Source organism: Parambassis ranga, chromosome 4 (assembly GCF_900634625.1).
Source record: "Parambassis ranga chromosome 4, fParRan2.1, whole genome shotgun sequence".
Taxonomy (NCBI): domain Eukaryota; kingdom Metazoa; phylum Chordata; class Actinopteri; family Ambassidae; genus Parambassis; species Parambassis ranga.
The window spans coordinates 4,408,921-4,433,534 of NC_041025.1; the positions used below are offsets into that span (position 1 = coordinate 4,408,921).

The 24,614-nt window shown below is 40.2% G+C and overlaps 2 protein-coding genes across 2 annotated transcripts; one reads left to right on the forward strand and one right to left on the reverse strand.

Annotated features, from left to right (window-relative positions):
* Positions 1-66: 66 nt before the first annotated feature.
* LOC114434986 (protein shisa-like-2A) lies at positions 67-3,531 on the reverse strand. The gene is made up of 3 exons (XM_028404471.1): positions 3,350-3,531; positions 1,167-1,303; positions 67-254 (listed from the first exon to the last, which is right to left on the reverse strand). The coding sequence occupies exons 1-3, from the start codon at positions 3,529-3,531 to the stop codon at positions 67-69; spliced, it is 507 nt and encodes a 168-aa protein (XP_028260272.1).
* An 8,343-nt stretch (positions 3,532-11,874) lies between these two features.
* LOC114434563 (excitatory amino acid transporter 5-like) lies at positions 11,875-23,817 on the forward strand. The gene is made up of 3 exons (XM_028403879.1): positions 11,875-12,015; positions 20,869-20,948; positions 23,598-23,817. Exons 1-3 carry the CDS (start codon positions 11,875-11,877, stop codon positions 23,815-23,817), a joined length of 441 nt encoding a protein of 146 aa, XP_028259680.1.
* The last annotated feature ends 797 nt before the right edge of the window (positions 23,818-24,614 follow it).

Sequence of the window (24,614 nt, forward strand, 5' to 3'; positions counted from 1 at the left end):
ATACAAGTAGCAAACTAAAGCTAGAAAATGCTAAACATTCAGCGACTGACGGGATAGGCGGTCAGTTTATGCAGGACCCTCCACGTTGATAGTTGTGGCAGTAGACATGAAACAGCGCTGAAAAAGGCGGTCGGGGTCAGGGGGCTGGTTGTCACAGTCCAGTTTACCCCTCAAAAAGTGTTTCCTGAGGCCTTGAGGACTAGAGGGGGCGATGGTATGGCTGGGACCAGGTGCTTGTGGACCAGATGTAGAACCTAGAAGACAAAAAAGAAGAAAGAAAAAGAAATACCCAGGGACAACAAACAGCACACTGCATGACAGATGCCTTACTTGTCATAACGAACAGATCTACACAGACAGAAACACACAGAATTGTTGACATGTTTGCAGATGTATTAAAAAAGAAAAAGTGAAATATGACATGGTCCTCAGTATTCAGAGCCTTTGCTGTGTCTCTCATATATTGAACTCAGGTGCGTCCATTTCTTCTGATCATCCTTGATGGTTCTACAGATTAATCAGACGATTAAGTAAACTGCATTAAGTTCTCCCCTTTCAAAGAACTCCACCAAGACCCACCGGTATCAGGCTCTCCTCTGTGTGAAAGGGAAGATTCAGCATTCATTCTCCTCACTACCCTTACTTTAAGACATAAAGGCCAGTCAGTCTCAGAAACCCTTGAAGCCTCAAAGCCACTTGATGAAACTTGGCCCTAATGAGGACTGGGGAGAAGCAGGAGTTCTCCGGCTGCAGAGTAGTTCATTACTGCTAGTAGCACCCTCGATTAATGCCAGGTGAGATGAGTAGCTGACACATCTAGCCTCATAAAGATTCAACTGGATACAGTACAGGTCTCAGCATGGTGCTGCTCTTCTGCTGTGCTGTGTGACAACCTTTGCTTGATCAGGCACGGTCATCTTTATCAGTGGTGTCTGGACCTGGTACTGAAACCCTCCTGTCCGGTCTATATGTAGACATAAAAAGGGCTTTTCAATTTCTTGTAAAGAAGCTGCATACCAGGAGATTTTGGGATGTTTAAATGGGGGTTTAAGGTGAAGGACCTGCTTTACTGTTCATACAGCTCCTCTTCATTAATAATGAAAAGTAAGTGTGCACTGTCAGTGACGTCTGTGACAGCAGAACACCCCTCTGTACGGAGACAGTACCTGGAGCTCGGAGAGGCAGCCCATTGTCCAGACCTCTGGGTTTGGTGGTGATGAAGAGATAGCAGAGGACACACAGAGTGATGATGAAGGCAAGAAGAATCACAGCTGCTACAGAGAGGGCCACCAGAGCTCCCAGCCTAGAACACACAGAGCAAAAGCAAAGCAGCATTACAGTCACTACTGTACAGATGTATCAGCTTCAGAGCTGCTGTCGTAAAAATGATGTGATGATATTTTACTGTATATTCAAAGGGTCAAAGTCAGGAAGTCCTGACAATAAACATTAAACAGTGATTTATTGGTTTGTGAATGCAGTCATTTAGACTTTGTTATAAATTAACAGAATGTTTCTGTTGTGATAAAGAACATGTTGTTTCTTACTGAGCTAATTTACATATCAGAGTCTCACCACAGTGTGTTATCACCAGACTGTGGTGGCAGTATAATGCTGTGTGGATGCTTCAGTGCATCTGGAACTGGGAATCTTGTCAGCGAGAGAGGAATCATAAAAAAGCAGAACAGTTTTTTTCTTCCAACATAAGGACAGTCTAAAGTATAGCAGTCTCCTCCAGGACAGCTAAGTGACTGTCACTGCCAGCACAAAGCCCGGACTTAATTTGACTGAACATCTGGTTTCCTTCAGGAGGTTTGGTTTGATTTCTGTCCCCTTTGTTGTTAACCTTGCTTACCCTCTTGTTTCAGGTGTTATCTTAGCCCCTATTGGACACTGTTGCTTGTGTTTGCCAGCTGTGTTTTCTGGACCGGACCTGTCTCTGAACTCCCTTTTGTGCTTCTGCATTTCTTGGACTGATAAACTGTGTACTGAACACCTGCCTGTATATTAAAACTACGATTTTTTCCACCACCCTCTTGTCCTGCATTTTGAGTACACACCTTGAGCAATCCTGACACTGTCACGTGTACTATAGGACAGTCCATCAAATCTAGAGGAGGCCGAGAGTTTCCCCAAAGAAGAATGGACAAGGAGTCTTCAGTGACACGCCTCACACTTGTAAAAATATATATACTAAGTGACTCCAGACTGTTTCTCAAACAAAAAGGATATACTATAAACTTTTAGAATCAGAGATGCTCATAAAATTAACATTTTATTTTGAAATTTTGGGAAAATGGGAAATGTTTGTGCCATTTTAATATAAAAAGCTAATGATTTTGTGTCTACCTGCACTAATGCAAGGATGAGAAAAAGGTGTATGATTCATATTAGGTACTTTGTGTCAGAGTGAGAGTGATGCACAGTGATGCAGTGTCGTGCCTGTTGCCTCTCTGTGCCTTCAGGGCACCAGTATAATGGAACTATTATTATATGAAATGACACATAATGATGCAGAATACCCAGATGTGTTGTCCAGACCATGTTAATATCCCTGGACATTCAAATTCATGCAGCAATTTGTTAACCTGAGTTACAACAAGCTGAGGTGTATCTGTTGTTATACAGTGTTGCAACAAAACAGCTGTGCAAAACAATATGCCCACAATTCGGAGGCATTTTTCTCCTCTACTGGTGGATTGTTTGTCACTGTGGGTCCAATTGTCACTGCAATGCAGGATCCTGCAACAGCCCAGTTATAGCTGAGAAATCTAAACAAAGCCTTTGTGCAGTATTAAAGTCTACAAAGCAACAAAGTTAACATGTTTACGTGATATATGTGCAGTACAGATTCTTGAATAAGGATTTATATTTAAAAAAAAGGTAATTTGTGCAAGAAATGCACCAAAATAAATGAATGCAAGTGTTCTATACACTGAAAATAAATGTCTCTCATGTTTAACCTGCAGCAGCTATAAGAAGAAAGTGACCTTTTAGAGCAGCCTGGCTGAGTGCAGCCCCTCTGCTTGCATTGTTGTCTCTACACAAATTAAAGAATTCCGTGAATTCCTGGGATACTGAATAATTTTAAAGGTCATGTCTTTCTCAATCAAAGCTCTTCCTAATTAGGATTTGGTCCCCCCTTGAATGCCAACTGTGTTAATTAAAGTGCAGTTGCGGATTGTCATCAACAGGTTGCTGTGTGGATACACACTCCTTATAGAAGCCGCTGTGTTGATCCATCAAACCTCTGATGTGGTGCATGCTGCAGAATGATTAGTTTACATCAGTTCACCTCGTCACACATGCAACAATTATCTGGAAAATGACAGGTCTTCCTGCGCCTTACCTTAACCACCACATGTATCCATACTCGTATGGGAAAAAGCTGTTTGGGTCATCGCAGCAGTACTTCAAGTCGCTGAACCCGCAGCAGAACAGTGCCGTGGTGTCACTGTCCACCTTTGGACACGTGAAGCCCACCACGAACACGTTGTCTTTGTTGTAGTAACTTACGCACTCCGAGCTCATCTCATATCAGACGAACTGCGTCCGCACACGGACAGTGATGCGTTTTGGTGTGGTCTCATTACACCCACGTCCCGCTGCTGCAACTTCGCATCACCGGCAAAGAGTCTGATCCAACTCCAGCGGCGCGCCACTCCCACCCTCTGCCTCTCACGCCCCCTCCCTCACCGCCTCCTTTAAGCTCTCTCCTCACCTGTTACTGTACTATCTGTGTAATAATAAAAACATGACGAAGCAGATTAGTATTTTTAAATAATAATTTTATTTTCTAATAATTATTATAACTATTTAATCGAGGTGATCTTTGTTCCGTACAGCGCAGAACCAATGGCGCCCCCAAAGGGGGGTGGGGGGATTGCTGGCCACCTAATAAATCATTCAGTTTATATACAAACCAACGAATAAGTACATATATAATTAGTAATAAATACACCCTTATTATATACAGTATAGTTATGGAAAAAAATATTAGACCACCCTTGTTTTGCCTGGTACCACCAGGTATATTGACGACTGATCATAAAATTGCAAATAACTGGAGGGACTGAGTACTGCTCAGACTGAAACAGTCCTATCCCTTTACCACAATGAAAAATATTGTAATCATGCTACAAGGCTTATTAATTTTAAGTGTAATATATAATAAAATAATGTGTTTGTTGTGACAATCAGGATTCTGGGAATAAACCTATTCAGACTAGCTGAAGAAAACAATGACCACAGCAAAAAAATGCAGCTGATTACATAATACTTTATGTCTTATTTGACATGCTTAAGCTTAATTGCATTCCCAGGGTATGTTAGAGGTCATATCATGTCATGTGCAAATGCAGTTGTGTGAAGGGCGAATAAACCAGGTCACATACAGGGCTACTTGTGAAAACAGTGGTCTTCCATCAGCTGGAACACTCTTTGGCCTGCTTAGTCACCAGATCCGAAGGAAAACCTGTACTTTAACCACATGAGCAAATCTTATCATTGACGGCCTGCTTGCAAAATACGTACTGTATCTTATTAGACACACCAGACTCAAAACTATACAAGCAAGTATGACAAACCGCAGCCTGTCCTGGACACTGTGGTGACCACTTCCATTACATAAACAACATTCACAAAGTCATTCATCTATTATAAACAAAGAAAAACTCAACTGAGGGAAATGTGTTGAATGCATATTGTATTTTTAATGAAAAAGTGTGAAGGGGCATGCAGTGCACAGCCACAGGCTGAACGCCACTTAAGTTGCCACAAGAAGGACCAATTACTTGTGCCACCCTAAAATATTCACTGGCCCCATCTGGCCACCCCATGAAAATGGGTATTTAGAGATAGACTGAAATTTCAAATTTTTGAAATATATACATACTTTATACATACTTATATACATACTTATGATCACAAAGTCATATTTTCTTCCATGTGCAGGGCAGGCACTTTTAGATTAAAGGGACATGCAATATATTATACAATGAAATTACGAATTTACTCATTTTTTATGTGGTACTTCTTTATCTCAGATAGTCAAGCCGACATCTGGAGGAGGAGCAGAAAGCTTTAAGTAAGGGAAATTGTTAATAGTCCTACTTATAAGAGTTAGGCTATGAGGGTTATGAGATATAAAATGAAGACAATAAAATACCCAGCTTTTAAATAATAAAAATGAGTCATAGCCTCTCCTCCCTCTCCTGACCTGACGTGCCAGTTTTACCAGTGTAGACCAGAACTCTGTTACAGCTTTTGCAACATCCAAACTCTGCCTTGAAACATGTTAGTAGCTTGGACTCTGTATTGACCATCTTAAACCTTATTTTGAACCGCATATGTTGCTCCGCCATTCTGATTAAAGCTTAATAGCATCTATTAGAAAGTGAAAATTCACACTTCATTTGTACGAATATATTCACATATGCCTCAAAATAAAATAGTTAGATTGAGGCTTGCGATGCTGACACTAAGAAGAGTTGTGACAGAGAGAGGAGGCAGATTGTGAAGACAGGCCAGTGATGGATTGGAAACTGTCATTTTCTGTAATCAATGCCACAACACTGATGTAGGTGGATTGCAGCAGCTTCAGCAGATGCAGATAGACAGACTGGATTACCCATTACCTGACAGATGACAGTTTGTGAAACTGCAGGACTGTTTGATTTCTCTTATGATGGAGTAGAGAAAGCACTTTTGTCTGACTTGAGGTTGAAAGACTGCTGTTTCCCTACAGTTGCATTGTATTTTGTTCTGATGGAGACTGGGACTGAGACTTTGGTGGTCCTCTTCTGTAAACAAGACACCCACACTGTGAAGATTGAGCGAGCCACGGTGTAGGCTGGTACTGCCCTACACCTGTGGACTATTAAACACTGTAGCTGCCTCACTTGTAGTTATAGTACACACACAACCGAAGCAGCTGCAGATAGAATTTACATTTGTCCACTGGGAACTTTATGTATTCACTGTTTTCCCATTGATCTGTGACGCTGTAGACAAAAAATATTTTTCTGATTATTCATGAATATAAAACAATAATTTGTGATTCTCAGCAGATGATGACCTTAAAGATGCATATTTTAATGTGAAGAGCTTCTTTTCAGCTACATAAAGGCAGCAGGTATGCTCCATCTTTAATATTACACACTGTCAAATTACCCCTGGCAGATCTGCAGGTCAGTTCTATTAACAAACACCAGAGAGTGCTTTCCTGCTGTTCAGATCAATTTATCATGTTAGAGACTGACACACTGCTCTCACATTCTTCCTTCCTCTGGATGCTTCTACCCAGAGCCGGCTCCTGGCATAGGCGACATAGGTTGTTGCTTAGGGCGCCACCTGCTGGAGGGGGCGCTGCTGCAGGTAGAGAGTCTGCAGGAGCCTGGTGGGATTGATTTTGGGGTTGATACCATGTTTAAAGCAACCAATGTGCACATATCTGCAACCCACCTGCAGGTGTAAAATTGCATTTATACCTCATTAAAATAAGTTCACTAAAATGATTAAATATAATTCCTGGTGAGTAACATTAAGTCAGATACGTACCTAACTACAGTTTAATGATTAGTTGTGTATAAGTTAATTTAGAGGGTCGGTTTTTTTAACTCCACTATGTGAACCTACACTAAAACTGAACAGGTTTAATTAATACACTCACAATAATAGGAAATACAATCCATGTAAAGGACTCACAGGTTTTAATTTTCCATTTAAAGATAACACCTCAATCTGTTTATACAAAAGCTTAGAGCCTATAAGCTGCCTCTGGCTGTGTTACTACACTAGAAATGACCAATAGAACCCTTAGGGGAGCTTTATAGAATAAGTAAATTAATGTTGCACTGGCTGGCAGCCCTATGAATCATAAAATATCATGTTTCTTTCTCTTCGGAACGTGGCAGAGCTCTGAATATGAAGTGTTTCATTACAGCGTTCATATGACATCAAGACCACAGTTTTCCTAACAGCAAAGATGAAACCACTTCTGTGGAAAGATGAGATGCTGCAGGTGCAGGGTTTGAAACAAAATATTTTAATGATGTTTCTACAAAGATATAATCAAAAACTGCTTTTTTTCTAAATGCAGTCAGTGAATAATGAGATGATGCAGTTATAGCAGTACCTGTGAACAGCCTGAGGGGGGCACCGAACCTTAAGGGCAATCACCATCTGATTGTGCTGCCTCATGTGATCTTTAGAACTGGATTTAGGATGACCAGTATTATTGTGATGCAAAGGGTGTTACACATTACTACTGCGTGTTGATGAAAATGTTCACTTTCAAGATGTAAGTAATTCTGACCTTACTAATATAGTTTGGGTACTAATGGGTTTTTTCTATTACAGGATAAGAGCACACATTAAAATGAATGAAACTCAAAAGGCTGAATAGTTGCGAGCATCACTGTCCTAGTTGGTGTTCTGTAGGCAATTTTAAAACAGATGAAGTGTTACAAATTGAAGTTCACACCAGAGCTGCTAATGACTGCCTCCAAAAGCAAGTCAATCCCCATGGTCTTCATGTTATAATGGCCAACTTTACAGCAAAAATAACATTTTACAGCCTGGTACAAAACATTATTCTGGTGTCAACTGACATGTTCAATGTCGACTGTATAGGGAGAAGGAAGCTTTTTTATATACATAACTCATTCGTTTAAAATTATATTAGCGCTTAAAATTATGCAGAATTATAGGGGTGACTGCTTTGTACCCCGCCTCTCACCTGTAGATAGCTGGGAAAGGTTCCAGCCCCTCGTGAACTGTAGGACGAAGTGGGTTCGGATGATGGAATGATGGATTTTAATATATATATGTGGTGTGAGCAGTCATGCGGGGTAATAATGCTGCATCCAACTTTTAACTCATAAATTGTTTTTGCCTAAAGTTGTCTTCTACCATCAATAAACAGCAGTGAAGCAGCCTTCAGACTGACGCTAGCAGCTAGTGGCTCGTAAAAGATTAGATCAGTTCAGGATTTGCAGTGGCCCACTACACCATGAATCCCCTCTTCTGATCCACGACCACCATGAGGCTTTCTCAGCTGCCTCTGGGATGTTCTTTGAGCTAGAGCTCAAAGCAGTGACTGACCAGCAAGGCCTCGTCAGCCTACCTCTACTGTTCTCCAGCCATTGCTCTGGCATTTGGCGATCAACTCTGTGCTCAGCAGCCTCTTCAATCCAGTCTTCCCAAGGGATAGGAAGTTCCAGCAGGACCACGTGCTACTTGCCAGTGGCTACGTTCTGGAAACTTAGTATGCTAGTATCTCATCTTCTCATCACCACTGCAAGAACACTGTGCTACTATCCAATAAAAAAAATCATTCAACCCTTCTGTGCAGTCATCTTAGCTCAGACTCACTGTTTTCTTCTGCAGTGATTTATTCTTGCCAACAGTGAGCATATGCCTTTATCATATTCCATTCTGTGTGGCAGCAGGCAGCTGGAAAAGTGATCACATTGTATAATTGCTTAACAATCCTGACCTCACAAAAGTACATATTGTGACCAGAGACGTGAATAAGACTGGAGAAAGACTTATCTGGTTACCATAGCAACTGTCAGCAGGTGGAAAATGTAAGCAAATACGTCTTTAGCAAGTATCTTCAGCAAGGAGACATTAAGTCCTCAAAGTTTCAGCAACAATGACAAGAATCAAACTGTGATGGCTGGATTAGGTCAGAGCATCCTAAAAGCTGCAGCTACTGTGGCTTGTTGCCTGTTTCCAGTGGTCAGTCTCAAGTGGTCTGAGGAAGGAAAAGTCATGAAGAGGTAACGGTCACTGATGCACATAGTGAGTGAAGACACATTGATACTGCAAAAGACACATTTTAAACTCTATTAGCCTGTAAAGAATGTGTCTTTGTGCTACAATCAATGAACAGAAACCAGAGACAGGAAACAACAGTGGCATGGGCTCAAACACTCTCGAAGGATGAAGTTGCAGCTAGCAGCTTGTGGCTAACCAGAGAATGTCACTCAGCTGAAGTAATTTAAGATCTTGGTGGATTTTTGTGTGGCTGCTTGTACAGCTTGATTTGGATTTTTCCAGGAAAAAAAATGCTAAAATGTCATTATTATTTGGATGTTTGGGATAAAACAAGTTACAGTATCATTCAGCCATTTGTGGGTTTTGTGTTCATTGAGGGAGAAACCTGCCAGTCATCTGGCATGCAGCTTGCTTAAAATGACATCTGTTCTGAGCAGATGCCTAATGGGCCTTGGCAGAGCACAATGTAGAAAACAACCAGACTGCGCATCCAAACAATTATTGTTTCAGCTATAGACATTATTTTGTGACTGAAATGTAGTTGCTGAACTGAATTGTCATTTAAGTCTGATCCATGCGTCCATCCATGTCACCCAGAGGATCACGCTCTGCAGACTGATTGCCTGCTGCTCCGAGGTAAAGGGCAGGTTTAGGTTGTTAAATTACAACACCAATACCACTCCCATCCTGATAACATCAGGACCCCATGTTACATAATCACACAGCACATACGACAACAAAATTGGCAAAACAGCTGAATGTTACATGAAAAAGTGGTGAAGATATTCCTTAAAGCCCCTCTAACATTTGAGCAAATACGCACTGCTACTCCGGGTGTAGCTGGAGCATTTTAGCGTTTCGGTCACACGCAGAAGAGGCGTGCTACCAACCGCATTTGGGTTTTTTAATGAATGAATGAATGCATGTCAGCTTCTGGGAGGTTGTCTAATCCAGTGTAATCCCTGCCTGATGAAACCAGATAGAGTGGAAATATTGGCAAAAGAGAGGGATTAGTGACGATGGAGTCTGGCAAAACATGTGATCCCAGCACGAGCACATACTTTAGTCACATATATGCACCCCCCCCCCCCCCCCCCGGCACACAGAGATAACACAACAAAGCACCACTCATATTCATTCATGATTCTTCTTTTCTGTGTGATGCTAAAGATGGAGAGGGGCTTTACTGTCACATATTTCTCACTGCAATCAAACACATCCGGTGCTTAGTAGGACTAATGAAAAGAACAGAACTAATGAAGCGGCTTGGAGGAGCAGCGGCATGTCTTTAAGAAAACTAGTTCAGTTGTCACGCTTCAACCTCTCGAATGAAAACGATCTGGATGACTGATCGTCACGTTAATTAAAAAAAAATAAATAGCAGTCAAACTGTTTCCAGCGGGACTGGAAAGGACAAAGTGACCTGAATCACTCAAATTTTAACTTCTCTGCAGGTCAAATAAATAAAGTAAATCTCCACAGCAGACAGGCGACAAGAATCAGATGTACACTCCCTTTAAGATAGACTGAGGTCTGCCTGCTTAGTCAGATGGTAGATGGATTAGCTGGGAGTCAATAAGCCTGATAGCACACAAATCCAAAACACCAGTTGCACATGTCAAATGAGTTGTTTGGGACAAGACTAATCATTTGATTAAATGACTCCATCTCATGGTGTCTACTCCTACTGCTAAAGGTCTATTTCACTTCAATTCCCTGACACTGTATGTGATGCGAAATAACTGCGATCACCATAGTGTGTCTGCTACACAGTCAAATGTTGTATCTTTGCCATCCAGCTAAAATGTGACCATCTGCCATGCTGTTTGTGTGTGAGGATGTGCTGGTTTGGCATTAGATCCCTATTAATGCATTTTTGGCTGATTGAGCGTGTTGGCTCACTAGCGTTGGATCAGCGAGTGGATGGAGAAGGACTTGGGCTAAATTGTTTACATATAAAGGCATCAGCTACGATCCATACTTTGCAGAGGCATGCTATTTGCTAGGCTACATCGGTACAGCTAAAAGTAGTTAAAACAAAATTAATTTCAACAATATGTTCTGTGGATTTTCTGGCAAAATAGGTTGTTGTTGTTGTTATGTCACATCCGGCTTTGGTGAGTCACAAAATGAGTCACTAAACAGCTACTGTACATACTGTATATGAGAAGAGTCAAATGCTTTTCTACTAATCCCCTAGCTATTATCATACATTACTGAATGAAATCCATCTTAACATTAAAGCCATTATACACACCCCCCACCCATCACCACCACACCAGAGGAAGGTGATCCTTTCAATACAGATTGCCTTTGGACACAGCTGCAGCCCTTTTTTGATTTGAAGTTTTGCCAGCAAAGATGTGATTGACTGATTTATCCTCCAGAAATCACAATTTCTCCTCTTTTTATATGTGTTATATTATATAAGTATTGTTGTTAATTTTTACTAATAAAGACTTGAAATCACTTTTGGTGTGTTCCTGGGGGGGGGGGGGGGGGGGGGGGGGGGTCTAGCCTATCTTCGATGCATGTGAGGTCTCTTGGAAACCACCACTGTGGTACGAGTGCAAAATTGCCCGTAAAGTCGCTCTATAATGTAGCTCAGTGCTGGACAACCTGCTGTGCTGATCTAACCAACAAGTATGTCAAAAAGTAGCTGATGAACCACAAGAAATCCCAGACCTGTTTTCTGCACCGGGCTCCGCCCACCTTTGTCAGATAGTTCATGGATCTTTAATCCAGCGTCAGACCTGTTTATTACAGTAGCGCTCTAACAGGATTGGTGATGTTAACCCCCTGGGACATGGCTGCCAGCTGTTCCCTCCCCCCCTGGTGGTGGGTCAGGGTTGTTGATGGGTGGAGCAGGGTGGGAGGGGATGCCTGGAAAGTGAGAGGATCCTCTTATCTTTAGTGCAGATCACCGCAGCATGAGGACGAAAAGGATGCTCAGCCCAAAGGTGCTTTAAACATCACAGGCTGGATATTTGAGGCAGCTTTCCATCCTGTCCTGGATTTGTTTCTTCTTCATTCCTTCTTTGGGTTGGCCACATTTATGGGTTGCTGAGAGAGACACAGGACAGGTGACTCACGATGGCCGTGGCTTTGGATGCAGTGTGGGTGAGGGTGAAGAATGTCTGCAAGCAGAATGGGCTCCTTATCATGTCAGTCATGGCGGTGGTGATTGGATGTCTTTTGGGATTCTTTCTGAGGACACGGCGTCTCACAGAGCAGGTCAGTCTGTCTCCTCCCCTTGACCCAGTGTGACGTCAGGCAGAGAGAGAGCACCGCATTAAAACCCTGGTTTGGGTCTGATCTTGGTTTGAAGTTTTTCCATAAATCATGTCTTGTCTTGTCAACTCTTGTCATCATATTTCTCTAACATGTTTTTAAATGCAGAAGGCTTTGGTGTAGTCTACTAACAATAAATGACCAAGACACTCCCTAATAATAACCGCAAACTGACATTATTTCCGTCTTCACTGTATTTATTCTCTGTGCTTCTTGGTAACTGTTTTCGTCTTGTATCATTATTTGACAGCTGTAGCCGTTGCTTATGAACTTTACACACTGTATTGTACTGTACTAGGACCCATTTGTGTCTTGTTGTTGTGTCCCAGTTGCACAGTAAAATGCTTTTAATAACACAGATGCTAGGTTCAGGCTGCTGGGTCATAGGTTGGGAGGGTTTAACCCAATACTTGGTTATAATTAGTGACCCAAAGCAGTGTCCTGCAAACTAAGGCTTGTTATTGTTTTTGTAGGATGGCATTTTATTCTGGCACTTACCACATTCATTCAAGATTTAAGATTCATAATTTACCCAATATTTAGGTGGAGAAATATTACAACAACCAACGGTTGTGCCAATATATATTTACATATATGACCCAGCACTGTGTCAAATTAGGTTATTTTCAATCTTGCAGTTTAACAGTGTTTTTTTTTTCTCAGTCACATTTACTACAGTTTGAACAAAAATAAAAAAAAATCAAAAATTAAATGTTTTTTATTAAGTTAAAATTTACTGATATTGCAACACTGATATATTTCAACACTGAATCAGTGCCACCTACCATGCAATTTTTGGTGTAACTGTGATTGTTATTGCACAGCGACTATAATATAACAATGACAAAAATAATCACAAAATAGTGTCTTTGAATAAATTAATTTCAAATGTGCGTGTGTAGTGAGGTGTGTAGAAAAAATCCATTAGGGCTTCATGGGAGGTTTGAAAAAAACACAACCTATCATTAACAGGACTGGAAGTGTCATTTGTGTTGAATAGGCTCCAAATAAACTGTATGAACAGATATTGTTCAGATATTCTTAAATCACTGTAGATCAATTTAATTTGTGGCAGTGAGAGCACAAAATTACAATTCTGTCTTTTTCTATTGACACTACCTCTCATGTTAGGAAGAGTCCTCTCATTGATATTAATAGAAGGAATAATACGAATATATTGGAGCAATATATTTTATGTAGCCCTGAACAAAATAGAAAAAATACTCAAAACCTATTTTCATACATTGAAGAAATTTCCATCTCAAACCACATTATTTTTTGATCGGTGTTTCCAGTTCTATTTCTTCTTTTGACTCACCTCAGCACTACACCATTCTGCATCCACTGAGCGGCTTTATGAAGAAGCTCCATATTCAAAATGTGGCCTTTTACTTCCCATCAGCCCTCGGACTAAAGCTCTGTCATATTCTGAAAGAGGCCTAAAAATAGCCTGTGGCTTCTTTTACTCTCACAATAGGGGATTACAAACCAATCAAATAAATGCTTTCTCTAATTGTACATCAAATAAAAGTGCCTGTCAGTGTACACACAGACCTTTATGTTTCCAGACAGTTTGTAGACGCACACATCCATCTGTGTTAGAAGGTCAAAGTGTGTGTAATCTGTGTGTTTGTGTGCCTGGCATTGAGAAGTCGATTTTGTTTTCTGGGGAGTATTGGTCTATGCGGTAGCAAAGTCATGAAGGATTAGCCCAAATTTAACAAAGACTCTCAAATTAAAAGCTGATTCAGACATATGTTTTTTCTGCACGACAACATGTACACAACATGACAATTGCAATACACAGATTTTCAAGACGGGAAAGGAGACTGGAAAAAGTGGACTTTTAGCAATTATAGGTTGTCCAGTTGAGATGATTAATTATTTAAAGATGAATTAGTAAAGATGATTTTGTCTCTTTCACACGCAGTATAAGCTGGGAAATATTAGGAAGATCATATCTAATTATATGTTGCCATCGGATTTACACCTGAGCTCTGCCATACTGTTGTTTACCATCAGAGTCCTGTGGGTTACTAAGGAGATTACTAAACCAATCAAAGCAACTGTATGAATTTATAATGTCAGAATAAAATACGTTTGTTGTACACCCTGAACAGGTCGCCATCACAGTCATTCACAATGTTTTATCATAATTTTTATAAAGCCAATCTGGCTGTGTCCGAAATCACTCACTCACTATAGGACACCACACAGTGAACTCATCGGGAGAACACTTTTGGATACTCCATCATTTGTCTGTTGTGGTTTAGAGCACTTGTTCTTCCCTGCTGTCACTATACTTTGTAGTCACCATTGGTTTTACACTAACTTTCATGATGCAATGTTTGATACAATGAGGGTCTAAAGTCTTTTACTACATATTGAAACAGCACTACAAAAAGGCCATATATAGTGAGTAAGGTGTAATTTCGGACACAGCCATAGAAGTGGCAGTGTTAAACCCCTTCCACTCCAAGCCCATTTTTAAGGCATCAGCTTGAAAATGGCATGCCCAAAATGAATTGAGTATATCTCAGCAACCACTAGGTGAAATGATAAAAAAATTCTCGTCTGTTGAAAATGTACACGTTTACAATGAATATCTCCTTACAAATGATGCAGATGAAGCAATCTAGTTATCTCAGTCTGTAGCCAAGTGCCAAATGCCTTGAGGACATTATCTCTGCCAAGTTTCATTTCATTCTAATAAGGGAACTAAGGGAAACAAAATTACAGAGGGTTTAGTCCAACCTATGTAGACATAATTTTCAAGAGAAATACTAATTTTAAAAGGTCTTGGAATTTAATTAACTAAACTACATATATTTTTCACTTTTAAGTCACTATTGGTGTTCATCACTTCTTTTTACATCACGTTTTACTTATATACATCTATAGGTTATAACAGATGTATACAGCAGATAGGCAACGCCCACCTAATGCTAAGCTAATACCTCGACAAATATGCAGGCTCATAACTTCACAATGGACGGGTTGATTAGGATGATTGACATCTCTATCAAAAGGTCAGAACCACTAAGTCTCAGCTTTAATATGACACCTTGTTTGTTTGTGTGACTTGAAGTATCACAGAGCTAACAATAACCATGTGGCAAGTGGGTCGACTTTGATATGAGAGTTTTATTTTGATGAGTGATAAGTGATTTGCATGGTGTTGAAGTTATGTTTGATAGTAGTAGAGATTGTAGTAGAGTTTCTCCTGTTTCATTTGATATGCAATATGATTATCTTTTACATGGTTAATACAGTGTTATATGGCTTTTATTTTTGGGTGCATGAAAAAGCCCCTTATAAGGGGTTAATAAAACACATTTAGTTATTAGGCTGGTTTTAAGGTTATCTTGATTTGTCTAGTGAAGCATCCAGACTAGAAAACCAGTCTGAGTGGAGTTTTACAATATGTTTAACTAACGATTATTATTTTTTATTACTTACTTACTGCAGTTCAGGTCATTCAGGGTCAACTCATGTTTTCTGCTAAGAGGTTTCCCGAAATGAGGTCTTGTTAGGTGGATAGAGGGAGGCTTAAGGCACAGTCATGTTGAATTTACAACCAGGAAAGTCAGATTTGAGTCTTAAGTTAGGACATTTTTGCACTTAGGCTTCATCATCACTCTCTCTTTGTAGAGTGTTTGCAATGAAGTACAGACTAATAGCTACACTGCAAGGACAAGAAGTTATTGAAGGAACAAGATTGACACTTCTGCTGTCAGTGCTTAAGAGAAAAGCTATACTTAAGGGCAAACCAGATCCACACACATCATTATAATATATTTCATTTTTTTCCATTTCTTCTTAAATGTACATAGCAGCTGCCATCCTGTGTGTTTAACCATGTAAACTTCTTATGCCTTGAATTGCCCCTAAGGAGCAAATTGTTTTGTTTGAATTAAATTAACCCTGGTCTATTATATCTCAACATCCGATATGTTGATGGTTGTCAATGTGTAAACATATTATTTATGTATACTAAGAAATATAATAGCCAGTATAATAAGTGAGTGAGTGCAACATTGTGGGCCTATATAAGTCTTTACCACCACAGCACACTCAGTGTCTGGTCTAAGGCGTCCTGATCAACTTGAGGCTCCCGAGTAATTATGTAACATATTTTTTTAAATGGCAAACGCAAGAAAATAAGTGATGCTTTATTTCTACAAAATGGCTGGTGTTTATTCAAGGTAATTTCCTCTTTATGAATATGCATCAGTCACTTTATATCAATTCTTAATAAGCTTAAGTTCTTAATCATCCCATCTGGACTGTTTACATCGGTGCCATAACTGCACTGTTTTGCACTATTAACATCCTTTGCACTCTCGCTGCAACCTATGTGCCCTATATTAAAATGTATTTTGTGCCTGCCTCATTGTAGGCACATAGTTTTTTTACACTTTATATTTATTCTTGTACTTTTTCATTCTCTTTTCTTATGTTATATGTTGCCGGTTTGAGAGTGAATATGGCACAATATTAACAATAAATCTGACTTTGATTTTGATAATAAATGTGTTTCAATGTGACTAAGTAGTGCGAATAAAAAAATTATACACAATTTAAACCATTTGATTGAAATTATAGGCTTTGAAAGCTTCAATCACCCAGATGAGGGGCACCACGCATGACTGATTCATTTTAACAGCACTGCAAAGAGGTGAAGAAGTCTTGTTAGAAATCAGTTCCTCTAATGAAGCACTCCAAGGTGTGAAAATATACACAGTCTATTTTCATGGCCTGCCACAGCTGTTTAAGTGTAAAAGCTGATTTTTTTCCACTGTTGATGCTTTTGGGTATGCTTGTTTTCCATGGCTTGCTGCTGTAGAGCAAACAGGCTCCTTTTGCTGCCAATATGGCTGCAGCTTGTAGCCATTCATTTTCCCTCTGACATCTGACGTACGTGGGGCTACTTAGCTGCATTAATAGGAACCAAGCTATTTCATTGTTAAGACCCTCCCTCACTACTGAGAGCTTATAAAAGGAGGCTGACAGACTTTCTAAAGCACATAATATAAAATGGCATATGACTTCCTGTTTTTAGGGTAATAGATTTAAAAGCAGCTAGTAGAAAGTTTGGCATTACCGAAAAGACAGGGCAGCTGATGAATATGATTGTGAACTGCATCACGATGTCACCACTGTTTACACCGAAGCAGATGACCAGCTCACTGTGTGATGGCTGCATTAGAGATAGTGTGCACCAACATTAGGAGTTGGACAGTCTGTCCCTGAAATCTGAGTAAAAACCTGAAACATTCTCCCTGCATATGATTTTCATAACCTTTTTCGATTATTCATTTTTATTTTATTTAATAATTAAGTTGTTATAATTATTAATACACACACATAGAACATGGTTGTTATCTTCATTATTACCAGAAGGAAAAAGACAGAGGGGCTTATCGAGTCACGCACACGCGTGTACACACTCTCCCTCACACACACACATAAACAGTTTTGCTATTAATATTTGGACAGTTGACTAAAAGATGAACCTACAAATCAGAAAATAAAATAATCTAAAAAAATCAATAGACTCCTAATATTTTAAATCATCACTGTCTCGGCACACATGTACATCTGAAAAGGAGGGTTTATTCCACTGATGCTCTATCATCAAAAAAACCTGTCAAACTGCAGCTGCCCAGCTGACTGGTCCTTTAAAAACAGCTGCCACATGTACTGCACATGCACACACACACGCACACATACGTATACACTGACCCTTAATGAGCATGAGTGCAAGATGAGCTGAGCAGCGACAGACCTTCTCTGCTGGCTGCATGCAAGTGCTGATCCTGCTCTTACACAGCAAACTAAGCTCTCTCTGCTTAATGCTCAACAGAAAAGCTCTTTAGCTGTCATTATGCACCCACCTCACCCTGCAGCCCCTCAATCCACCGTCCTCCAATTCATGTCTTTTTATTTCTTTTCTCTACACAAAAGAGAGTAGTGGAGTTCCACAGAATTCTAACTAACAATTTCTGTCAAATTGTTGGACAGTACTGCATTAATTGTCCCTGTCATGACTTTTTGCTATAAACCCATGATACACACATGGGCAGCTGTGGACAACATTTAAAATCATGTCCATTGTGAGTCTGCTTGGTAGAGGCATTGCACTGACATGTTGAAAGCCTGGGCAAGTTTCTTTTGTTGTATTATGCACAAACCACCTCTTCAAAGTCAGTGTGTGTTTTTTGGTACATCTTAATTAGGGTGTAGGGGAGACTTTTGAAATACAGACATCCAAAAAGTTTGGGGATCAGGGAATACTTTGGAAAAAGGGTCAATTTGTCTGTGAAGCTGCACTTTTTTATTCCCTTTTTTCTGTTGCAAAAACTGACCATTGACTGATATGATCTCTGCACTGTCGTCTATCAGTGGGGGAAACGCATTGCTCAATTTCAGCTCTATGTACAGTAAATATTATATGGACAGAAAATGTAAACAATAGAAGAAAATGGGGCTTAATCATTCACACGTGTAGTTGAATGCTTAAAACCCACCGATCTTGCGGGTGACTAGTAGGAGATCTCTGCAGATCATTGTCAAAATAGGTTGAGTATGTACTTTTACTTACATGACTGTGCACACAAATACTGTAGTCTGTTTCTAATTTGCCTACTTGTACGGATTAAGTGCTGTCCTCGTAGCATCCCACCAATTTTCAGCGGGATTAAGTTTGGACATGCGGGCACTAACTGTTTTAAAAGGCACTGCTTTGTGCTTTGTGTCATTGACCTTGCGTTTTTTTATGGTTTGCAAATGTCTCTCTTTTTTTTCTCTGTAAATTAAATGTAGCATGTAGCACTGCTAATTTACACAGCAAATTGCTGTAAATCAGTGTCCAACTCAAGATTTGAAATCTTGTAAAAAAAACATCAGGGACATGTTCTGCCCTTGTAACGTTCAATCTGGAGAATATGAGATGCCATTATGACAGTGTGGGCCTGTTGTCATAAGGAGAAAAATGCCCAGACCCGTCTCTAGTGGTGGTGACGGTGGAGAAGAAAGGCACAATGCTAAAGATGGTGGTGGGTGATTCGGGCCTATCCAGATGTGTTTTTTCGGGGCCTAAGTTATGCATTGAATGGCAGTGCAGGAGACTTGTCTTGGCAGCTGGAGTGGACACTATGAGACTGTATCATTCCCTCTTTTCCAAGCAGCGATTCATACTGTAAAAGGGGCAGGCTGTGATCTAGTCAAAGTGTTTTGTGCCTAAATCTAACCAAACAACAGTAACAACTGCTGATTAGAACTTAATGAAGCAGCCCACCAGCTATCCAGAAACATTATAATGATGCCAATTCAACTGGGCTTTCTGTCCAATCCAGTCAAGACAATCAATGAAGTGACACAAATTATTTCGACTCCATGCAGCTGCTTTAAACTGTGACTACAGAGGTGAGCTAAGAGAAGGAAACGTTTTTTTTTCTATCTCCAAAAACGCTGCCAAGCTCATTCTGACAGATATGAGATCTGTCCGCAGAACAGCTGATGGGCAACAGCTGTCTGCTACTGCTCTGGACAGAGGCCAGCTCACTGAGCTCAGCGGACACTCAAACAAATCTGCCAAGCTGACAGCCTGTGGCATGTTTATGGCTGTGACTGCCTATTCCAACCTCACTGAGATGTATCATTGTATTGCTTCCGTCTGTAAGTAATAAGTCTCTAAATGGAAAATGGGCCTCACAGCAAAAACATCATTCATGGTCAGTAATAGAAAATATAAATACATTTCTTGCCATGAAAACCAGTTCATATGCATTTAGGTCGAAATAAGCAACAACGACAAAAAAGTTCATGGAAACTTTTACTTATTTAAATGCATGCACAAGTACAGGTTAATGTACAAGTTAACTCAGATGTCACAAGAAGAGGTGATATGACACTTTGATGCATTTAGTAGTCATTACTCATTGTAAAGGCTACGTGAGCCGCAGCTAGTTTGGATGATTGTGCCTCTCTTTAGTCAACCATTTCTCACCATCGCATGCTTCCAAAGGGTGTGAATGGGACGACTGCATCCCTGTTGCAACATCCCTCAAAAGTTGCCAAGCATGTCTTCACATATCTGCAGGAAAAGTACAAGGAGAGGGCAAATAAACAAAAGACAAAACAAGATTAACTACAGCTAAAAGTGATACTTGCAGATCAGAAGATCGATGTGCTAAATCTTGAGTGTGTATAGAGTTGAATTAAATAATGAAATAGGTCCTAAAAGGAAACAGAGAAAAGAGACTGTGTGGTTCTACCCTATGCTAGCTCCATTTCAGGAAGGGATTTAGAATTTGGTTGTTTTGTTCTTTTTCTTTTGGGGATCAGAATCTGAAATAGTTTATTAATCCCATGATCATGATCTTTGTATCCAACACGCCCCTGTCCATGTGTGGCCTAAAGCTCTCTGGTGGCATTGCAGTTCCAAAAACAACAATCTAACATTTGCTTTACCAGGAGTAGAAAATGAATAACTTTGTCCTCACATGTAAGCAGCATGCATCCCCATAAAAAAGTGTGTGTTATCTCAGCCTCTAAAGCATTTTTGTATGTTAGCTGAAATTACAATTGAATTATTTTCTAGAATGGAGACAGTGGATTGACATCATCATCATTATTAGTGCTCACGTACAACAGCCTCTCTCATTTTCATTGCTACAAAAGCACTGCTCTTGTTCATTATACTTTCTCCTACAAGGCTGCTTTTTAAGATGCTTTTTAATGCATTTATCAAAAAAAATATGAATACCATTTCCTCCTTTTTCTTCTTGGCAGGAGGTGAAGTACTTTCAATTTCCTGGGGAGCTGCTAATGAGGATGCTGAAGATGCTGATTCTCCCCCTCGTCGTGTCCAGGTACCCATCCTTCATTACAGCCCACACACATTGACCTACCCTGCTATTTCACTTGGTACATTAAAAGTTCAGAACTGTCTGTTCTTTTTAGTAGTATGACCAGCATTCTAAATATATGCTACAGTGTTGCCACACTACAGTTTTCTGAGGATTAAAATGAACAGCGGTGAGCAATAACAGGATGCATTTGGTCAAGAATGATGGAGAAAAAAAGAAGCCATTTAAATAGGATAACCTTTTGCCCTGCTCCTGCCAAGACCTCCTCCAGAGAATGCAGGCTGGACTAGCAACATTTTAAGAATTTGTTTTTACAGAGACTTTGGCTGTGTAATAAAACAGTTCTGCCTGGTTCCTGTTGTTTGTGATTAAAAAAAAAGCCCTGCTGTCAAACACTGATTGTCCTCTATCTTGCCATCAACAATCATAGTTGAGTTTTGTTTTATTGTTTTTTTACATTTTTAACTCATCATTTCATTAACTTTCTTCTTCTAAAGTCTGTGATGTCAGTTGAATAAATGTTGTCACAGACAGAAACATGGACAATATGGCAACACCAGAATCAGAGAATGTATTAGAAACATTTGCTATAATGAGTGATGCTATTTCCTCACTTAGCTGTAATATGATGTATAAACATACAGTATAATTTGTGAGAGTACAGAATTACCATAGCATTATGGACAAAAAGCAGCTGGACTTTTAAGAGGCGGTCAGATTCTCACAGGATTTCTGACTTCAGAAATTCACACAAATGTATTTTGGTAGGCTTTGGTAGGCTTAAAGGTAGGGTAGGAGATTTCATTCTGATGCACTTTTTGTTAAATTAGTGTAACTTCTCTTTACAGTCCGATAGCAACCAATTAGTTCGGCAGTTTAGCTTTAAAACGAAGAATATGAAGCATCTGTGGAAGCTATAAAACACTAAAAACATCAGCCAATCCTACGAGGTGCACCTGCGCGTATAGTTGGCTGGTTGTCACTCTCTTCCTGCTCTACGCGCACCAGAGAGGTACGTGCATGATGGCCGAAGTCGCAGACTGGTTGGGAGGCGTGGCTTCGGGGTGAGCTCCGAGAGAAAGGGGCATGTGTTTACTTTCAAAATCTGGCTGACTCTCACTGAGTTTTCAAAATCTCCTACCCTACCTTTAATGCTATGTGCCTGTAACAAACTCGGACTGGTTTGGGCCCCCCCTACACCAATACTTTAAAGAGCCATCTTATGCTGCAATTACAGCTGCAAGTCTTTTGGGGTATGTCTCTACCAGCTTTGCTCATCTAGAGACTGAGAAACTGCATTTTTAGCCCATTCTTCTGCAAATAGCTCAAGCTTAGAGATTTGTTGGCACCTTCTTCTACATGTTTGCTGTGTCCCCTACACAACTTGTGGCAAACTGCGAACGGTACTTCTTATGTCTTTCTTTCAACAATGGCTTTCTTCTTGCCACTCTCCCATAAAGTCCAGATTTGTGGAGTACATGACTTATAGTTGTCCTGTGGACAGATTCTCGCACCCAGGCTGTGGATTTCTGCAGCTCCTTCAGAGAGTATCATGGGCCTCTCGGCTGCTTCTCTGACCTGTGCTCTCCTAGCTCGGTCTGTCAGTTTAGATGGACAGCCATGTCTTGGTAGGTTTACAGTTGTGGCATACTTGTTCCATCTTTGGATGATGGATGGATTTTACTTAGGGCTATCAGAGTACAGGGGGCTGAATACAAATGCACGCCACACTTTTAAGATTTTATTTGCTTGACATTTTGAAAATCATGTAGCATTTTTGTTCCACTTCACAATGATGTGCTGTGGTTGTAAGGTGAAGAGGTACATATGTATGAGGAGAAGTTGTCCTCACTGAGGCAAAAAAAGAAACATTTTTCAAGCAACTTTCTTTCCTCTCAGTAAAAATGGTCATTATAGTTCAGCTGCTGCAGAGGACATACCTCAGAAAACACACAACACAATGAGGAGACCGCAGAGTTCCACAGTGACAAGGGCACCCCTGATGAAATGCAAAACATTTTGCTAAGTACATGTTGCAAAAATGTATTTATTAGTATTTATTTACTGTGACCAAGCAGCAGTGTAGGAAGCATGGGAAATAACTAAAAGACAGCTGCAATGTTTTGCATTAGGAGACCATCTAATTTCCATTTGAAGGTTTAGCTCCTGGAAAATCAAAATAAACAACCTTGGGTTCTATTCATGAAACCAATTTAGGAGACTTTTGGAACACAATACGCCTCTGTGTCCCTGGCCATGGGACAAAAAACATTATTGCTTCAGCCCATCCAGCATATGAATCAGTATTTTTAATTATATTAAGACCTAATGTTTTGCACAATTTTGCTCTACAAGCTCTATCTATTCTCATCATTTCCCCCAGTTTTATTAACCAGCAATTTAATAACCAGGACTTCAGGGCACTGCCAAGATGGCAGCCATGAACTTACAGAGCTTCAAAAACGTATCCATAGCACCATCACCAAACACAAGACATTAGTTTGAGGTAACAATGGCAACTTGGTCAGAAATAGTTCTCCCTTAAATGAAAGGATGACCTTAAGTTACAAGTGTTCTTCAGGCAGATGTGCAATAATGAAGTTTTTATGTGTGACAGCACTAACAATCTGTGTAACTTTTTGTGTGCTCTAGTTTGATGTCAGGACTGGCAGCTCTTGATGCCAAGTGTTCCAGTCGGCTTGGTCTGATCACAGTGTCTTATTACCTGTGGACCACCTTTGTGGCTGTGATAGTCGGGATCATCATGGTCTCCATCATCCACCCAGGTGGAGCAGCCCAGAAGGAGGACTCTGAGGACAGCGGCAAGCCTATTATGAGTTCTGCTGACGCTCTGCTGGACCTCATCCGGTAAGGTCAGAGCATCCAGGCCTCATGTCCAGGGAAGGGCTTTTCAAGAGGTCTACAATTTGTTTACATTAAGAAAAGGAAAGTTAGGTCCTTACATTGAAAGTAATAATAAATTAGTAAATTCACCACCTGTCAGATCAAGATACATTATATCTCAGGGGAATAACTGGGCTTTGATGAGAGATTCCTCTGTGGCCCTTCCACAGTATAAACATACACAGGAAGGTCATTATTTACACCATATTCAGCATGTTCCACAATTTCATGTGTGAGAAACATGCACTCATAATAAAGTCAGTGCCAATTTAAGCTTTGCAGTTTTACAAATGAGAAATTTAAATGTGTGAAATTAGTAAAAAAAAAAAAACAGTGTAAATGGATTGTCAGGGATTTGTTGAGGAGGACCGAGGCGCAGACATAGAGGGAATATTCACAGAAAGATTTATCACAAACACCAGGCTGTCACAATCTACAAAAAGGTCCAAGGTTGAAAACTAAACTTCACACTAAAAACTCACTGAAACACAAATCGAATACACACAAAGAAGGCCCAGACAAAGGCAATCACAGGATTTAACTATAGACACAGACGAGACCCAGGTGAACAAAACCAGTGCGGGCAGGTAATCAAAACAGGCGGGAAACACAAGGGAATGCACAGGGAAGACAAGACTATCAACAAGTAAGTACGTCCAACACACAACAAACATAACCCAAACTAAAAACTAGAAAGCAAGAGAACCCAAAACACCAGTTCATGACAGTAAACGTGACTGTGAGGTTACAAACAGAAATTCTGAC

Excerpts from the sequence above, each read along its gene's own strand:
- LOC114434563 (XM_028403879.1), top strand. The coding sequence starts at position 11,875 with ATGGCCGTGGCTTTGGATGCAGTGTGGGTGAGGGTGAAGAATGTCTGC. Across the intron at positions 12,016-20,868 it reads CACGGCGTCTCACAGAGCAG|GAGGTGAAGTACTTTCAATT; the intron begins GTCAGTCTGTCT and ends TCTTCTTGGCAG. Across the intron at positions 20,949-23,597 it reads CTCCCCCTCGTCGTGTCCAG|TTTGATGTCAGGACTGGCAG; the intron begins GTACCCATCCTT and ends TGTGTGCTCTAG.
- LOC114434986 (XM_028404471.1), bottom strand. The coding sequence starts at position 3,531 with ATGAGCTCGGAGTGCGTAAGTTACTACAACAAAGACAACGTGTTCGTG. Across the intron at positions 1,304-3,349 it reads GGATACATGTGGTGGTTAAG|GCTGGGAGCTCTGGTGGCCC; the intron begins GTAAGGCGCAGG and ends TGTGTGTTCTAG. Across the intron at positions 255-1,166 it reads GCTGCCTCTCCGAGCTCCAG|GTTCTACATCTGGTCCACAA; the intron begins GTACTGTCTCCG and ends TTTGTCTTCTAG.